Raw genomic sequence first — 19,951 nt, 5'->3', positions numbered from 1 at the left:
CACTAAAGAAAACGTTTAAACATTTAAATAAATCATCAATGAATCGATGGCTGTGGTTCAGTGGTAGAGTCGGTCATCTCACAACCAGAGAGAAGGTCAGGGGTTTGATTCCCAGCTCCTGCATGCGTCCTTGGACAAGACACTTAATCCAAAGTTTGTCCTGATGCTGCGTCAATGGCGTTTGAATGTGTATGAATGGATTAGTTAATACTGATGGACAGTCTTCTGACTACTCAAAGCAATTTTACACACCTACACATTCACACACTGATGGTAGAGGCTGTTATGTAAAGAGTCCATCAGACGTAACTCATTCATACACATTCATGTGCGGCTGATGAGGCAACAGCAAGAGTAACTTGGGGTTAAGTGTCTTGCCCAAGAACACATCGGACGTGTGGCTGCAGGATGCGGGGATTGAACCCCTGACCTTCCGGTTAAGAGACGACAGACTCCACCAACTGAGCCGAGTATAATATGAAACTTTTGACTAGGAATGAAACAAATACACTCTTTAAGATTAGATCATTTGCAGTGTACTTTGCCTCATAGCCTCACCAGCTCTCACTATTTCTGTTTCCACACATTGATAGAGTTATGGCTCTGCAAATAAAGCACATCCAATTAATGGTTTGTGACTTATGTTGGGCATTGTTAGCAAGCCAGACAGCCGCTCTCCACACAGCAGCGAAATCATTAAATTAAAAAGCTCAGTTTCCTCTTCACAACGTCATGTCATCGCCAACATATAGAGACAACAACATTTCTCATTACTTGTGTGCTAATGAATAGAGCAGGCAGCCGCTCCACAGCTTCAGCCGACAGCTAGGCTAGCACCTCTCCAGGGCTTTGATGCTCTTTTAAAGAAAGTCTAATGTTAGGTGGATTGGGTGGTTAAAAAAAGGTAAAAAACAATAATCATGGACTGGATTGTCATGCTTATATTGTCACGATGACATGCCGCTGTAGCCGACTGGTTAAAACCAGTTTACAATGTTATAAGATGAGCGTGTGAGCATGCAAATACTGGCTAGAACACACATGACTCATTAACAAAAAGCGGTTAATTAACGTATTAGTGATGAGACTGGACTGATGCTGATCCGTTACAGTGATGCCTCAACGTGTGCAGACTTGAACACTTTGTTTGATGCAGTGTTTGTGACTTTGCAGATACGAGGGGCAGTGCTGACCTGGTGAGTTTCTGTTCTCTCCTGCATAGTTAACTTCATTTTGAAGATATTAAACATGATTCAGTTTTTCATTTTCTTATGGCAGTCACTTAGGTTGTTACTGGAACTTTTACAGAGCAGTACCCCTCTGAAAAAAAGAAGTTCCTGGGTGCATGACCACACACATCAAACTACATTACATTGTTTACCGCTGACAATTATGAACACATTGTGCTCACTTTTGAGCTGTGAAGTAGCAAAAACTCAAAAATCAGGTTTGTCCTGTAACCTCTCCAATATTTTCTTGCTTCTACCACTTTGGAAGAAACAGGAACAGTTCATCAAACACGCAGACTTGATCCAAAATAAATCCAGTGAGAGTTGATTCTTAAAGTTGCTGATAGTTTTATTGCAAATCAAAGTAAACTAAAAAGTATGTGTAGTGTCTCCAATGACCTAAAAAATATGTAATTCATATAATTAAACACGACTGCTGAGCCTGCAGTCAATGACGGTATGCACCATGACCCATCTTCCCCCCAGATGCGCTCTGCACTCCCCCTTATAGACACGCCATTCTGCCTATGGAGGGCGCACACACAAAATTAATTACAAATTAAATGCAAATACAATAAACTTAAATGCGGCTCCTACAAGCTGAGTGTTATTTTTACTTTTAGACAAGTCGGTTAAGTATAATTTAAATATCTGTTGAATCAAAATTATTCTGCTGGAAACATCCCTAATAGTAAATAACCTTGATCATAGCGGATTTTCTTCTTCTAGTTTTCCTCTGGCTCTCTTTGCTTCATGGTGATGGACATGTTTACTGTAATTGATTTAATTACGGTTGTGGCTGAGTTGGTAGAGTCGGTCGTCTCTCAACTGGAAGGTTGGGCGTTCGATCCCCAGCTCCTGCAGCCACATGTCCAAAGTGTCCTTGGGCAAGACACTTAACCCCAAGGTGTAAGACTGAATGACACTTTGCACAGCAGCCTCTACCGTCAGTGTGTGAATGTGTAGTTGAGACCTGCAGTTTAAAAGCACTTTAAGTAGTAAGAAGACTAGAGAAGTGATATGCCAGGTCAAGTCAATTCACCATTTACCAAATACACCACGCTTCCACATGAAGAGTGGCATCTGAACTGACTGCAGCAGCGATATCTTCTGGCCTTGGCCTCCAAACTCCTGTGATATCTTCTTTGTTAAGACAAACTGAAACATCGTGGGTTTTGGTATTTCAATTAAGATAACTTGATGCTAGTCTTAAAGAGTCGTTAAAAAACCTTTTGTCGTTTAGAGCTTGGAGTTTAAGCTTAAAGGAAACACATTTTCATGAAGCTGACATAAAATGTGAATTTCCTGCTGTTTAAAAAAACCTCTTCTAGTCCCTGATGTAAAATATTTTTCCTCTTTTCTGTCTTTATCTGAAGCTTTCAAGTCGGAGGCAGAGGAAATAAAAAATTACAGCACCCTGTTCATGAATGTGGCACTGCAATTTCTTCCCCACTGGATGGACCCGGGCAGGAGGAAATCTGCTGCTGAGCCCTGAAGCTGGCTGTGTTTTCCAATTTTTACAAAACCAAAAGGTGTGATGTTCCCGACACAACTTATTCACACCTTTGCAGGACATCATGCCTCCGAAACAGCACAGCAGATCTATCCAAGAGCAAAAGAAAAAGCTTACAGCAGAGAGCTCCTGCCATTCGCATTCATGTGTGTGTGTGTGTGTGTGTTGCTAACTATGGAGCTAGCTTTGGGTCTTCAGTTGAGGAAATGGTGAGTGGCTGAGGTTTGAGGGTATTATTCTCCTCGTTCCTCCCACACATTTAGTCCGTGCTGTGTCCTCCTATCGCCTCTCTGACATGCACAGACACGCGCTCACACAAGCACACAAGCACACACGCATGCCAAGAATCCCCCTCACACGCTCACACACAATCCTCGCAGTTGTTTTTTTTCCTCTCGCCACGATAAATTTATCAGGCCATCCCAGCAGACGAGATTCAGCCCAAGTTCCTAGGCACCCCCAGAAGCTAAAAACCTCTGTGACTGTGTGTGTGTGTGTGTGTGTGTGTGTGTGTGTGTGTGTGTGTGTGTGTGTGTGTGTGTGTGTGTGTGTGTGTGTGTGTGTGTGTGTGTGTGTGTGTGTGTGTGTGTGTGTGTGTGTGTGTGTGTGTGTGTGTGTGTGTGTGTGTGTGTGTGTCTATGTGTTCAAAGGAGAGAAGTTGCAAAACAGGGGAAGAGATTGTGAGACCGAGAGATGGCTAGCTTAGAAAGTCAAACAATATTTGTAGATTAGCCTCCTCTCGTTCTTTTTTTTCCACCTCCGCCTTCCTTGTGTGTGCCTTCAGTGTGTAAATAGATTTTGTGTGTGTTCCTCAGGATTAGATCAAACATGCCTGCAGTTGAATGTCTGTCTGTCCTTGTCTGTCCTGACGAGCCTCCCTTGATATTTTTAGTTTGTCCCTCGAACACAAACCTCTTAAAAACTACTAAAGGCCTCGCTTTTTTAAGATAAACACAACAAAGTTAAGCTTCTGACAAAAAAAATACAACATCAGCAGAACAAGAAAGTCATGGAAAGTGTAAGCCTTCTCCTCTCTTTTCAATAAACTGTCAGTGCGTCCTTTTTGTTGAAGAGCTAACAGTGCAGCACCAGAAGCCACTTTGTAAAGTCTTCTGTCAAAATGCTGTTAAGTGAATGTACAGAACGTTGTTTATCTCACAATGTCACTCTTTAACACAAGTGGGACAAGTCTTTGGTCTCAAGTCCAGAGTCCAATAAAAAGTCAATACAGGAAGGTCCAAAGTCCAAAACTCTGAATTTAGAGTCCCAAACAAGTAATTCGCAGTGCTTCCTAAAGTATGGCCCCCTGCCCCCTGGTGGGCTGTGTGGGTACTGCAGGTGGGCCACGCGATTGATCATAAGGATCCTGATATATTGCTGTCTTAAAGACTTTGAGCGTGTGAACAGGCAATGTTTTTCCTCTAACTTTAATGTCTAGTCTTAAATTTGGATGAGTGAAATGATTACCTCTGATCATAGCATCACTTGTAACACCAAGTTTGTGGTGTATTTGTTAAAATGTCCATGTAACCTATTTTATGTGGGCAAAACAAAATGCGTATATGTGAACATAAATCCTCTATAGGGAATCATGATGGCAAATCATCAGTGGCAAGACATTTTAATAGCTGTAATCACACTCTCAGTGACTTACATTATATGAGTATTGAAGTTGTTAATATGGCACGCAGAGGTGGAGACAGGGACAGAATCCTTTAACAGAGAGAAACCTTTTGGATTCACTCCTTAGGTACCCTCATTCCGAACGGTTTAAATGAGGAGATTTTATTCATCAGTTTTTTGTGAAGTGATCACAGCAGTTCTTAACTGACTTTAAGACTTGAGATTGAGCACGGCGAGTATTGAGTACTTCCTGTTTTGGGATGTTGTTTGTGATTGTGCTTTGCATGTCCTATGTACCTTGTTATTGAGGAAGCTCATGTGGGTGTTGTTTTGTTTTGTGGGTGGGTCGTTGGATGGAGACTCCCTCTACTGTGATGGAGGAGAGCTCATTTTGGACAAAGTATAAACTGATCACACCTGTGGATGTTTGAAAAAAAAAAAAAAATTGCCTGTTCACACGCTAAAGAAGAGCCTTGGCTCGAAACGTTCCTGTGGCAATTAAAATACAACATTTGGAGTGCTGTCCTTATCGTTTTTGGGGGATTCAACACTCAGTTGTTTTTGTTGAAAGTGAGTTGAGCGTGTTTTTTGTCTTTGACCCCCTCTGTCAGTGTCGTTTCATCGTTGACTACGCTGTTTTTGAACGCTATAAAACAAACAGATGATGAAGTAAGACAACAGCGTGGAGGCACAGAGAGCAGAGAGACAAAGAGAAGGACGAGCCGTTGTGTGCGTTAAGAGACCAAAGTTTGAGTTTGAGGCGGTGGGGGGGGGGGGGGGGCTTAAGCTCTGTGAGCACATGAAAGTTGAAAGTGAACGTGTGGAGAATAAGTAATAGCTTGATTGATGATGAAATCAAATAACAATAAAAGCCTACATATAATACAACTATTCTAGTTTCTTCAACTGGTTGGGTTTTGATCCAAACTGTGATCCGTTGCCCTAAACGTAAACAGGTGCACGTGATGGCTGTGCGGATTAATGTACAGAGTGCTTAAAATTCTGCATATTTTTATAAAACACTTAGAAAACCCAGAATTGTTTAGAAATTATCCTCATTAGGGCAAAACTCCACGTTTTTACAGTTGATTCTATTTTCATTGTCAAATTGATTGTGTCCTGATTGCATCCTGGTTTTCCGGATCGAGGAAAAACATTGAATCCCAAAAACAACATGCACACTTTACCATCTATTTTCAAGTCATGTGGCTGAAGTCCAAGTGAAGTCACAAGTCATTGGTGTTAAAGTCCAAGTTGAGTTCTACGTCCTTTATGATCTTCCAAAGTCATCAAATCTGTGACTGAGGCCAAGTCATGTGCCTCGAGTCCACCACACCGCTCTCTCAGCAACTTACCAAAACAATGGCCACACACACACACACACACACACACACACACACACACACACACACACACACACACACACACACACACACACACACACACACAATCACCTGAACTCTGCAGCGAAGCAACACACATCCGCAGAGTCAGAAGAAAACCTGCCTCCAATTAAATCCTGCCTACACCCTCCAAGTCATTAAGAAGTGAGCGGCTGATGAAACTTAAAAAAAAAAAAAGAGAAGATTCTGATCCAAGTTTGGGAGCCTGAGCTGTTCTGCATGGTTGCTGCCATTACCTCACACACCTGTGTCTCCCCCTCTGTGATGAATCGTGTCCATAAAGCTGTCTGGCCTGCTGGAAATCCATTTATCAAGAGTGAGGCTGCACACCTGATGGAGGCTCCATCACTGTGGCTCAGATCTAACTTTCACTCCGCTGACTCCAAACTTTTTCCCATTATGTCTAATAATGCTAAAGTTTCAAAAAGTCAGCTCGACATAAAACGAGCAGAGAGAGTGTAAGTCAGGAGATTTCTGTTGAAAAAATGTCATCTCAAACTTTAGTTTAACTACGAAGTGTCGTCTTGTTTGTTTATTTCTGTTGAGGACAGAATGTCTCTGCACAGTTTCAATATCGTTTTATAATTTTTAACCTCCAGTCATTTACTTCCTTCCATTTGTTAGGTCTATGTTTGGACATCTAAGGTGTAAAGACTTGTTAATAAAGATTTATTAACATCGTATCTAGTTTAGTGCTGTCAGCATTAAGTAGTTATTGTGATTAATTAATTTTGTCCCATCTGGCACACCGTAGATATTCCTCCTCAGTGTCTCCCTGTAGTCTCAGTGATGTAGAAGAAGGACACTGCTGCATCTTTGAATGTCTCATTTCACTTTAACAAACTCTCAGACAGCTCAGCTGACGACTCCAAAGTAATATCCACCTTATGACATCACACATTGACCTTATGACATCACACATTGACCTCATGACATCACACATTGACCTTATGACATCACACATTGACCTCATGACATCACACATTGACCTTATGATATCACACATTGACCTTATGACATCACACATTGACCTTATGACATCACACATTGACCTTTGTTACTGTTCCTTTGAGCTGTTTGACGTCAGTTTGTGATCCATAACCACTTCCTGTTTCTGTTCATGTCGTAACCTTCAATAAACCAGAAGGTCCTTACTTTATTTCAAAATAAAAGCAGGGTTGAATTAAAACAGCAAGAAAAGTACTCTCAGCTTAAGACAGTACAAACATTCAAAATAAAAGCCTAACAACTGATATTTTTAAATGCAAAATAATGGAATTTCAGACATGCGATTAATCAAGATTAACTATTTATTTTTTTACTTTAATAGCGATAGGAACAATTTAAGCGTTCGACAGACCTTATTTTATTGAATGCTACTACTTCTGATGTATTGGCCTGAATATAAACCTATAACCATATTAACCTTGTTAAAAGAAAAGCCGTCTTTTCATGAATGAGTTTTAGAAAATGCTTTTTGAAGACCAAATCTTGTTTGAAAAAAATGCAACTAAAAATTAAAATACAAATGCATCGAATAAAACAAGGTAGGTTGTTTTTAACACTGTTTTCAATATGCTTAGATTAAACAGTCACATTTTAATGAAATGAACTCATCATATAATCACTCCCCTTTCTTGTGTAAAGAGGCAGGTGGTAGCATATAAAAACCGACAGGTGTTTTGTTAGCATTTACCAGACTGATGCAAGGGGAGTTTGTGTACATTTTCCCGACGTTAACAACACAGCGCTGAAAAGACAGAAGCGTCTCTGAAGTCAAAGCGTAGGTGCAGCTGTGTTTACTTTTCTATCGGTAATAAATGCAGCATGAATAAATAAGTAAACCTCACACTGTGATGTTGTGTGACCCTAAAATCTGCTCACACTCTTGTTCTAAAAAAATGAAATGTTGGTCAAAAAACCTCTGCTGCAGCCTCACTTCTTCATGGCTTATTGTAACTCCAAACTTTAGCCCAATCTGTCTTTATAGCTGTAGTTATGAGCTTACTGAATCGATGCTTGTATTTCTGTTTGACTTTGTTTGAGCTCTTACTCTTGTTGTTGTAGTTTTATCCCTCGACAATGGCAAACATTATAAATGCAGCATACTGAAGTTATTCCATGATTGTGTATCAGGCGGGTGTTTGGAGTCTATTTTTCAGTAAATATCACCAGTGATTGAGAACACAGTCAGAAATGCACTTCACAGGTACACGCTGTATAACACAGAGTTGTGATTGAGCGGCGTCCAGCTTGGAGCTATAAATCATCACCATCCCACCTGCTGCATCTGTAGCTGGAACTGAAGGATCTTATATAACAACCGTCCCCGTCCAGCTGTCCACTGCTCTGCTCTCTTATCTCAGTAAGCACATCTCACAACTCTGTGCCAAAAAAGAAAAACACTCACATGCAATAAAAATGGATTTCATCGAATGTGAAAGTAAAGCTTTAAAGAACAAATAAACAACTGTGTGTTTCCAATTCTAGTGAATTGGTGAATAAAAGAGTTTGCTGCAACGTTTCATCAACGTTAAAGGATTTGAGAAAAACATCTGCCGACATGTCAGAGATGGATTCTTATGATGAGAAAATCTAGAGACTTTGTGGTTAGGAACATTTTCTATCATTCAGCAGACCGGAATCAAAAGATTTGATTGCCAAAAGAAAGTGTCACCTTTGGGGATTTCAAAAGGGTAATATAGTTGTTTTTTTTTTGTTTTAGAGGCGTTGTAAATTGTGCCAAAATCTCCCAATTTGTTGGTTATAAACAAAAGATTTTGTTTTCTGCATAATGCCCACAATACCACACTGAAAACTAGGCCTCATAAATGTGTTCATCACTATTCCCACAGGACTAGAATTACCTGGGGACCTGTAATCATTTGATTTAGTACCGACCGTAATTTAGCAAACACTGATTTGCTCTGATTGTAGTAATCAAGGCGGAATCTGCAAATCAGTAATTTGGTGTGGCAATTCTTTTTAAGTCCTGCAGCTTTTTCAGTCTCTCTTCTCCGGTAAAAATAATGGAGGCTGTGTTGGACAATAAGGTTTTGTAAATAAAAGATTTGACAGCATTGTGGGAGCAAATTCAGCCGCCTCATCTTGCTTCAGTATGGAGAACCAGTTTCAGAAAGAACAAACTAAAATCCAGACATCAAAGAGTGATTAGATGGATGATGCGCTTTGCCTTCAGGGGCAGATCCAGGGGGTCAGCCAGGGGGTGGGGGGGGATCTGATTGGCCACCCCAGTCACTACCCCAAAATCCTTAACTATTATTGGCTTTTTGCTCAGAGGCAGGGTTTGTGTAAAAGATCAACTATTTGGCCAGTGTTGGAGGCTGCTAGTAGATTTCTTTGCATTTTTTTTTTTTTTTAAGATTTATTTTTTGGCTTTTTGTGCCTTTTTTTGAGAGATAGGACAGTGTATAGAGTTGGAAATCAGGGAGAGAGAGAGAGGGGAACAACATGCGGGAAAGGAACCACAGGTCGGATTTGAACCTGGGCCGCCCCCTTGGAAGACTACAGCCTCCATACATGGGGCGCACGGACCACTGCGCCACCCTGATTTCTTTGCATTTCAATGTTGCTTTTATCCTTTTGTTTCAACGTCCACTTCTTCTTTTTCTTGAGCCACTTAAAAAATTCAACTGGGAACATGTCTATGTTACCACTCTCTAGTGTTACTTTTTCAAAGTCAATTTCACATATTTTAGATACTTAAATGTTATTAACTAACATAGATATTATTAGTACAGATAGAAATAACACTTAATGCCTCATCTGCATAAGTCAGCGCTCCAGTCGAGCAATCCCCGGTCAAGAAAGTCCTGTTTGCAGCAAACAGTAAGGTTCATTTTCTCTATTTCAACAGACTCAAATTATAGGTCTTCATAACGCCAAGGGCAAGGCAAAACGTGAGTTGCACCACATTGACTTCTTGGTATAGAATTTGAAAACAAAAAGAAGAGCGCAGTGCTTTTAATTATTGTTGCTAGGTAACCTCTACATCACCAACTTAGACACTTCACATTAGAAATCTCCAAATATTAAAAATAGGTGAGGGAAAAAAAGCCGGGGTGTGATGTCTGTAGATATGAGTCATTTGGAAACTTTGCTTATCCAGATTGATCGGGTGCACCAAACATTTACATTTGGCGGTAATTCAGAAGTATCTGAAAGTATCCAGTAAATACTGATGTCATGAGCAGAGGGCTGAAGAAGGTACCATACCAAAAACTCGCCCACATCGATTTTGGTTCACCCATTATAGCCAAATAAAATCTTCTGTTAGCTTAAGGCCTCAAAGCAAAAGTGGATCCTCATTCAAAACAGCCAACCAACCTTTATACCATACCAAGGGGAGAAGCTTTTTGGCCATGCTTGCCACCGTTTCTAACTGTAAACTAAATCACCACAATTGCATTAGAAGCAAGTTTTCACAAAAGCCATTTAAGTCCGTACCTGATTCCATGAACTCGTGGTTGAAGACGCTCCAAGCATCTTTGCTCTTCTCCAGGTTCTCCTCCATGACCTTGATGTCGGCGAAGGGACAGTTGCATTCTGGGAAGCGGGGAGAGCAGTGGCACCAGCAGTCGTTGTTGCGGCAGAGCAGCTCGCCCTCTGAGTTGCACGCCACATAGCTCAGGGCTGCCTCCACGAAACGCCCACGCAGGAACTCTGGCAGGACATCTTGCAATCCTGGAAAAAAATAAACACATACAGTCAAATAGATTTAGTTTATCTTTTAGAGTACAGTGGGGTTTTTTTTGTGTTATCTTTGTTAGGCTGGAAATAGAAATGTAAAGAATGTGGAACTGGAGTTTAAGTCTTTGCACAGAGAGTGAAGGCTGGAAAATAAAAATGAAGGAACATGGCAGAAAAAACTCCTGAGCATAGAGTTTCTTACAAGGTTCAAATCATAACTCTGACACCTTGTTGTTTTGAAAAGAGAGTTTGAAACTTTGAAACTAAGGCCACAATATTCATCTTAAATAGCTGCTTATTAGCATGCTAATTAGTAGCATACTGGCAGCTATTAGTCATTATTGAGTGCTTATTAGTACCTTATTCTACATGAACATAGTCTTTAGGTAATAGGTCATCTACTGACGCAAACCTCCTTTCCTCCCCCTGCAGGACAAACCATCAGTCCTGGGGGGAGGGCAGGGCCTTCTCCGTTGCTGCTTCCAGCCTCTGGAACATCAGAGACTCCCCCTCACTCTCCACCCTAAAAACTCACCTCTTCAACATCGCCTACAACCACAAACAAACTCTGTTCACTTCCTCCTTCTCTTACATCATTTCTTCATTGTCTCGTTGTTGTTCTTAGTTAAGCGCCTTTTAGAACTCAGAAAAGCGCTATAAAAGTCTGATGTATTATTATCATAACTAAGAGTCTGCCCTCAGTACCCTCCTTATTACTGCTTATTGTTAGTAAGTTAAGATGCCCTTTATCACAAATTATAATCTTAATATGCTTTTGATTAGTTTAGGTAGAATTAAAAGCATATTAAGATCATAATTAGCGCTTAATAATGACTAACAAGCAGCCAGTATGCTACTAGTTAGCATGCTAAAAAGCGACTAGTTAATGTTGAATATTGTGAGCTTCATTTAAAGTGTTACAGAAAAGAAGAGTTGTAGCTGGAGCTGCGTGTCATCACAGAGGTGGATGGATTACATTTTAAAAGGGAATCTAATACAAATGTTACGATTGTACATTTCAAAAATATTAATTTTAAATTCGAAATGCATCCACTGTCTGTCTATGCAATGCTGTAAAAGAGAATATAAGTTATTAAAAGAATGTGCTGTGCAGGCTGTGTACCTTTATTTAACATTGCATGTAGACACTGACACTAACAACATGCCCTATCATGACTGAGGCCAATAGAAATGACGTGATGTGCAAAGACAACCGATTATCACAGCTCAAACGACCGTGAAGGGTGCTCTGTGGCGGTGTGTTGAAGAGAGCTAACCATGCATATGTGATGATATTATCACAGGGGACACCACAGGAATGTTATTCAGCCTGTATCATTGTCAGTGATCGCTGTAGATGCATTCACACTGAGGTTAGAAACGGGCCTATAGGAGCATCTTTGACTAGACATCAGGACAAACTGTACACTTGTCTGCAGTCTGAATAAATAGCATGCTGTTGCAACCTGCCATGTACAGGGTTTCTTTCCATTTGCTACTCTGACTTTTTGCTCTTCAAAATCGAGATGCTTAAAGGCAGAATGTGCGACATTTAACGCATAAAAACAGCAGAAATCCAGTATATCCTGTGTAAATGTCTCTCTGAGTCATGACTGTGTATCAATGAGTGAAAAGCTCGAGTCACGCTGGTGCACGTTTTGTTGTCGATGTCTACATGGATGAGACGGCCTTGTGTCTGTTGTAAAGCTGTTTCAGTCAAAGACTATTGCTTATTTGGATGTCTAAGTGACTTTAGATCACAGTCATTCTTTTGCTCCTTTGCTAAAGTGCTCATGATGGATAGGCCGGGTCTTTGTAATATAGCAATAAGTAAGGTCTTTTACCTGCTTTTTGTAACATAACAATGAGTAAGGTCTTTTTACCTGCTCTTTTGTAATGTTAACAAACAAAGAGTAAGGTATTTTACCTGCTTGAGTGTCTTGAGATAACACTTATTATGAGTTGACGCTATACAAATAAATTGAATTGAATTGAAATTGAATTCTGTGTCAATTTATGTGCAATATGAAGCTACGAGCTAACATAAGCCTGCTAACACAACAATGCAGACCACAGATGAATGCAGCTCTAGCAAAGGACAATTTTGTCCACCACTTACGCTTAATGGTGTTTAATTATGTTGCGTTCTCATTAATTTGCTATCAAATTTTAAAAAAATGCTCTGAACAGTTAGATAATTGAAACTTAATGTGTTATTCTGTAATTACAACATGTGACAACATGTTCACCGTGATGAAGAGGATTTGCATGACATCTCTGCATCAGTCATGTCTCTATTCAGCAGCACTTTGACACAGAGGGAATCTCAACAAATCACAGCAGCTGTGAAGCTGTGACAATTCAAACTAATGAAGGGTGAACTTCATTTGGCTGCCGTGGTTACAAGTCTGGCTTCCTGTCATGGCACTCTTTAAAAAGAACATCGGCGGTAACACCTGTGTTCCCCCTCGTCATTCTGCCAACCAAAAAGCTGCAGAGAGAAAAAATAATTTGGAAAAGTTTTCACAATTACCGGTGACACTGAGCAGAAAGACGGTGCCCACGAGCCTCTTTGATTACACAGGATGTTGGCACGTAGTCAGACTCCCTCACACAAAGTCACATGTTGAAGCATGCAGTATATTTTAAGAACTGGTTGGTACATGCAAAAAAATGATAAATGTAGGATTTAAGATCAAAACAGCTTGCATAAAAAAGTTTGAGCTGTGTGAAACAGTGCTGATTGTAACAGCAGGAAAGCGTCACAGTTTCAACTTCAGTACTTTTATTATTTAAATTATATAAAAAATTATCATGATATGCTAATTACGACAAAGTTTCATGACTGCACGACTTATTAAAAGCTGATGTAAGGTGTTAAAAGTGCTTCGTCATTTGTTAAGATACCAGCAGGCGGCTTTCAGAACCTGCTGGGTGCTGTTCACGCTGGTTTTCTCTGAACCTGTCTACTGGTCCATGTCTGTCTGTCTGTCTGTGTGTCTGTGTGTCTGTGTGTCTGTGTGTCTGTCTGTGTGTCTGTGTGTCTGTCTGTGTGTCTGTGTGTCTGTGTGTGTGTCTGTGTGTCTGTGTGTCTGTGTGTCTGTGTGTGTGTCTGTCTGTCTGTCTGTGTGTCTGTGTGTGTGTCTGTCTGTCTGTCTGTCTGTCTGTCTGTGTGTCTGTCTGTCTGTCTGTGTGTCTGTGTGTCTGTGTGTCTGTCTGTGTGTCTGTCTGTGTGTCTGTGTGTCTGTGTGTCTGTCTGTGTGTCTGTCTGTCTGTCTGTCTGTGTGTCTGTCTGTCTGTCTGTCTGTCTGTCTGTCTGTCTGTCTGTCTGTCTCTTATTTGTTATGTAGAAAGCATCCTCTCTCTCTGGATGAGTTCCAGCAGTCAAGTGAAACCCGCTGTGCCCTGATATGAATATGCATGTCTCTCTTCTTTGGTATTTACTCTTTCAATGGTTTGGAAAGAGATGTAATTAGTCACAATTCTCCTCTCCAATGATTTGGCAGGTGCTTTGAGGTTGTGTGTGTGTGTGTGTGTTGTGTGTGTGTGTACTAGCTGCAAATCTGGCAGTGGGGTTTCTTCAATTTGGGAGACAGCTAAATAACACTACTCCCCTTACCAGTCACTCTCCCAATTTCTCTGTCTCTTTACACCACTCTTGTTTTTCTACCTCCTTTCGTTCTCTTCAGATCGTTCCGTCTCATCGTGAGAGTACACTCGATTATTTCCCAGAGGACCGCTCTTGGCTTTGTAAGGACTTTTTACATCAGTGGTGGAAGTTAAAGGAAGTAATCCTTGTTATTAAAACTCAGCTTATTCTGTTGTCACTGCTCTGAACATTTACAATTACCTCTTGATAACTGGATGATATAAATCAATGTATTCAGTTCTTTTTCTCCTCCTGAGCAGTTCTACATTTAACTGTCTCTATTGAAACAGTCCAAAACTCCCACATGTACCATTAAAAAAACATTTTCTTATATATTTATGTTTTCTCACTTGAGCTCCTAATTAATGCAAACGTGTTGGAAATAGGATGTTTGAAGTGATCAAAGCCGTCATGTTTGACTTGTTGTTATCAAAGGAAGAAATAGCAACCAAAGCTCTGATAAAAACGAATGGAAACGTGAGCAGGCTGCCTACAGTAAGGTCAGTCCAGTCGTCGCCTCAGCTCATTGAGGCAAACACATGAAAGTCATGTTGTGGTCCAAGGTTTCGGCCGTCAGAGGGGAAGCACCAGCACACATTTCTGTCAGTACAAGTTAACTTCTAATACAGCCCAACCAGTTTTACCCGCTGACAAAAATAAAATAATGCAAGACCAATGTTTTGACCACTAGTCAAAAAAGTCCCAAAGGATTTCTCCCACATTTTGTGGCTCTCATCAGGAGGTGACACATGAGTGGACCTTGTAGTAGAAACAAACCTGTTTTTATAATCAGTATTTTAGTTGAATATCAATATTTGCTTCCAGAACCATGTCCAATCTTGTTCCGATCATAACAAATACCACTTAACACCTTTGTCATTAGAGAGACCCTCTCTACACATATGCATCAAAAAATGTGGTATGCATATTTATGGATTTATAAAATTGCTCAGTAATTGGCATATTAAAAGGAAGAATGTGCAACATCCAGTAGATGTAGACATCCTTGAGCACCAGCACTAAACTTCTGTTTGGCCACTCCTCCTCCATACTGAAGCCTTTGCTCTCCTCCAGCGGCACACCTCCTACCCCTTCTCCACACAGTTTGCACTTAAGGAGTTATGAATTAGAACGCACCATGTTTAAGCACCATTAAGCGAAAACGGCGGCCAAAGTTGTCCTTTGCTTGCACCTGTGGCCTGCATTGTTGTGTTAGCAGGCTAATGTTAGCGCTCTTTAGTTAGCTCAGAGCTTCATATTGCACATACATTTAAACAGAACGACCCTGGTCTAAAAACACTTATGTGACCTCCAAATAAGCAGTGAGTATGTTCTTCTTCTTCTCTCTAGTCCTTGACTTAACCAGCTTTAAACACAAGGGGAGGAGCCGGTCGTCCCGTCCATGTAAACATGATGTAAACACAGCTCTGACAACAGTACAGCTGGCGGGACTCACGCGTTTCACTCAATGTAGACAGTCATGACTCAGAGAGACATTTACAGAGAATATAATGGACTTCTGCTATATTTATATGTTAAATGTTGCACATTCTTCCTTTAATTGTACAGTTCTATTAGAGAGGTAAGATGTAGAAAATATGCTTGTGTCCAATACAAGTCATGTATTGTCATTCTGGACGTAGTCGGAGTGTTAAATCATGACAGATTATTGCACAAGGCTGTCTGACATTCGTAGGTCCCTTTCTCTCTTCTCACCTTTCTTCGTTCCACCTTTGACACACTTTGTTTTTGCCGCAGTACATTAGTATTCAGCAACATGCTCGCCCTGTACATCATACAATTCACATCGGCTGCCTCAAAATGAATAAAACCACTCTTCAAAATGTCACACAATGCGTCTGCGGAGAATATGAACCCTTATTCGGTATTTCATCTTATTTGTAGCTACACAAGCCCCAAAGATGCCATTAAGCCTGCATGAATATCGCCGAGGTGGGGATGATATGGCAGGCTTACTGAGGTTAAAAGAGGCCTCCAGCATCAGTTTTCTCTGAATCGTCAGATAAACATAAACTGTGAAAGAGGAGATTAGCTGCAAAGAAGTCACATCCTTGAACATTTGAATGGAAGCTTAAATGAAAGCCCCTTTACAACCATCAGGAGAAGAATTGAGCAAATCACCGGGTGAAAGTTATCTGCCGTGTCTATGACTTCCTAAGGACGTTAAGAACAGCCTTGTTTATGTTCGCTGTGACATACTTTTTTTTATTGGATTATATGACGTAGCATAAGTGTGCCACATGACAAGCGAGACATCGTGGATAGAAAGCTTTATTCAGTCGTGTTTCCATCCAGTCCCAAAGGATGGATTTCAGGAAAGGAAAGTGTGTGTTATTGTGTTCTTTTGGTTTGGGCTTTTCAGGTTCACTACCCATAAGGCTTTGCTTCCATCCAGCCAGCAACAGATTTAGATCACCCCAGTATCCCCAGAATTAGCAGACCCGTGGTTATCCTCGCTCTCTATCTTTCAATCTCCAGCAGAGACCACACTTTCCATTTTGGGCAATTTAAAGCTCTTAAGCCCCCTCCCCCCCCACTATGATCTCCACCCCTCTGCTGCCAGTGTGTGTCCATCAGAGTGTGAGTTTCTCTCAGTTTTTTTCCTTGGTGAGTGCTTGTCCACTACACTGGAACGCACTCTTGGCTGTAGAGGGAGTGGTGTGTGGTTACCTTGGACTGTGCTCTCAAGAGCTTCAGGCTTTGGCGGTGACCCAGCTCAGACATAAGCCGTTTTCACATATGCACTCCTGAAAATATCTAGATCATTTCAGGAAGACTGCTCTGGATATTCTCCCGATCCTGCTGTTCACATACGGGAGACTATCCCTGTCAGAGGGGGCAGGGGGTCTCCTGAGGTAGGACATGACGTAGTGAGAATATTTGTCTTTATATCAATGCTATGTGTAGTCCAACGGAAAGACAACATCCACAAAAGAGTGGAGAAGAATATACTGATGAACAGAAAACATAATGCAGCAGGTTGATTATGTGCACAAAGATTGTAGTAGTCGCGTGTATACATTCTATGAACCATGCAGCAGTCCCAGTATGTAAACGTCACTCCCCCCTCCTATTGGCTTGAGCTGAATTCTCCGGAGAATATCCTGCTGAATTCTCAAATCAGCTCACTCGGACTTCATGCAGAAATAAATACGAGGGGTCTGGAGGAGAAACTCCGGGTGAAGTCCAAGCAAAAAATCTATCTGTTTGTGCTCACACATTCAGCTCCTTCTGGAAATATCATTTTTTTAAATATCGTTTTTCAGGAGATTTCTGTGAGTGTGAAAAGCTCTAATTCAGTACTGTACAAAAGATGGCCCAGATGAAACTGTGTGACAAACTCTCTTTCTTATTATGACTTGTGCATATATCCGTCTGCTGGGTTCTCGGGTTGTTTTGTGCTTCCTTCTTACAGTTTTTTTTTGCTCTCTCACAAAGATTCAGCCACATGGTAGGTGTGTGAAGAATACAGGGTGGTAAGCTTGGAAATAGATAAGGCCCACCTGGATTTGACTCAATGAAATCCTAAAGGCATTTAAGTTAAAAGGGCGGGAAAATGCCTTTACAGTATTGTTGCAAGCTCCTTTTCAAACCTGGCACTCTCCCTCCACCTCTACATATCTCGTCCACCTCTTTAGACCACCTTTACGTTTGAGACGCTGTACTGTCTAACAAGGAGGGCACTGATAAGGAATTTGGCACACGATCTCAGCGCTGTGATATGCGGGGACAGGTGGTGTGCTGAGATTTTGTTTCAGCCATTGCCCAGAGTATAGGGCCTGAGCAGAGGGAGGCACCTGACAGACCTCTTCTAGTCTACCGGAGCTTACAAGTGTCGAACAGTTCCTGTCCCCTAGGCCCTGCTCCGGCTATTGATGGGATTCCAACAGAGTTCAAAAGGTGTGTTTGGGGTGCTGTGGCTGGGGATCTGTGAGAGTTTTCTGAAAAAAAAAGGCCAGTGAGCAGCTGTCAGCAGGCAATGCTTTCAGTTCTGATTAGAAAGCTTTATTGCAGACTCATTCTTCTGCTTGAATTATAAAATCCTTGAAGCAAAAGGTCTGAGAAACACTACGACTGAGTGATACAAAGAATATCTCAGATTTCAGGGGCATCTATTAAAGGCTCTTAGTTGAGGGAAGGTTTTTCTGGCTTTTGAAGAAGAACATATCCAGGGCCACTCTTTAGCTGAGTTTCTTAGGTTTTAGAGACGTTAGCTTCCTGAGTAAGGCCTTTGTATTCAGGTCCTAGTGGCACCGTCATGGTCAAGTGAGAGCTGCAAAGTTTCACTATACTATACAGACGCTTAGTAGTCAAACACTGCAAACTTTAAAAGTCAACATACTGAGGACTTTATGATTATAGTAAGTACATCATAAATTATGTACGAGGACTATGTGAAGCCTTGAGCAAGTCCGTATGAAGGGGCCTTCTCAATGAGAATATGTAAGAGGGTGCTTATAGCGCGGTGGACAAATTCAAAGATTCTTAACTACATAGCGGGTGTGATTGAGCCTTCTTGGAGAATGTGGAAATATAATTAAGAGGCAATTGGGGACAAGGTCACAGGTTATCAAGTAATAGTGGTGGGAATAATTGATTATGTCCTTTGAATGTGACTTCCTGGCTGCAGTACAATAACTGTCTTCCTGCCTGGCATTAGTTCTCTGTGGCTGAAACCCTGACAAACTCCGAAAGGCCTCACACGTGGGCAGAACAGAACCAAGTGGACTTACAAATCAGGTTTTGTCCTTTTCGGTTGTAAAAAGTTTGATGTAAAACGTACTTTTCAAACACAAACTGACAGGCTTTTATCAAAACTGAGATTTCATTTCATCAATAAATCTGATTTTCTTTATCTCTGAAGCAGTTTTCTTATCTGTTGGTGGATTTGAGTGTATTTTTATGGAAAGGTGACCAGTACCACTCTGAAACCTTTGGATGAAGTGTTTAACTCACTCAGCTAAGAGATTTATTTCCTTACTTGTCTATTAGGGGCGGGGTATTGGAAAGGACCTCATGATATGATAAGTATCACGATATATGAGTCATGATACGATACGTATCATGATACATGGGTCCCAATTCGCTATGTTTCACAGACTTTGCAATACTCTTCGTCATTCACTGTTTAACTTAAAACAGGAGCAGAGAAAACAGTTTGCTGTGTTGAGTCAGGAGTTTTCAGTTTATTAGAACAAAGGCTCTTCACAAAACCATAGATTTTACCTTCACTGTGAAACTAGCAAACCTGTTCTGACACCATGGCAACAGAAATATAAGCCCAGTGCAACCAATATTGTGAACGTTCGAACCTGGCCACAATGCTGGAACAGAGAAACACATACATACCATCTTAATTGAAGGTATTGCTGTCTCTCTCTGGTTTCCGTCTGTAAACAACACTAACTTAACTTAACTGAAACACCAAAAGAACTTTACAAACGTCAGTATTTGCCAACCTAACAGTCCGTCTGTGTTGTGACTGTGGAGCTGTAATCTTTGTGTAACCATCTTCGTTCCACTTCAACAAACTGATAAATACATATGTGTAATTATACAGTGTTTGGAAATGTTGTGCTCACCAAAGCAAATTACAGCACAGCCCCCAGTTACTCCCAAGGTTTAAAGTATTTCTGAACCTGATAGGATGGTGAAAAACCTTAAACTAATTTCATCTGTGCACCTTCATTCTGTCGCATTAACCCTTCTTATAACATTATGTGACTTTAAAGAAAATAAGTAGATCTTTGGACTATGACTGGATGAATTGCCGGAATATATATCCGACTTGACCAATAGGTAG

General features: G+C 40.9%; 1 protein-coding gene across 1 annotated transcript in view; it reads right to left on the bottom strand.

Moving 5' to 3' along the window:
• Positions 1 to 19,951, bottom strand: part of brinp2 (bone morphogenetic protein/retinoic acid inducible neural-specific 2) — a 244,398-nt gene that overhangs the window by 38,625 nt on the left and 185,822 nt on the right. The window contains exon 6 of the mRNA XM_020629885.2: positions 10,236 to 10,472. Within this exon, the coding sequence (XP_020485541.1) occupies positions 10,236 to 10,472 (237 nt within the window). The remainder of the gene's footprint in view (positions 1 to 10,235; positions 10,473 to 19,951) is intronic.

Source organism: Labrus bergylta, chromosome 4, assembly GCF_963930695.1.
Source record: "Labrus bergylta chromosome 4, fLabBer1.1, whole genome shotgun sequence".
Classification (NCBI taxonomy): Eukaryota; Metazoa; Chordata; class Actinopteri; order Labriformes; family Labridae; genus Labrus; species Labrus bergylta.
Note: the sequence above shows the minus strand (reverse complement) of the source record. Positions and strands in the feature narration are given on the sequence as shown.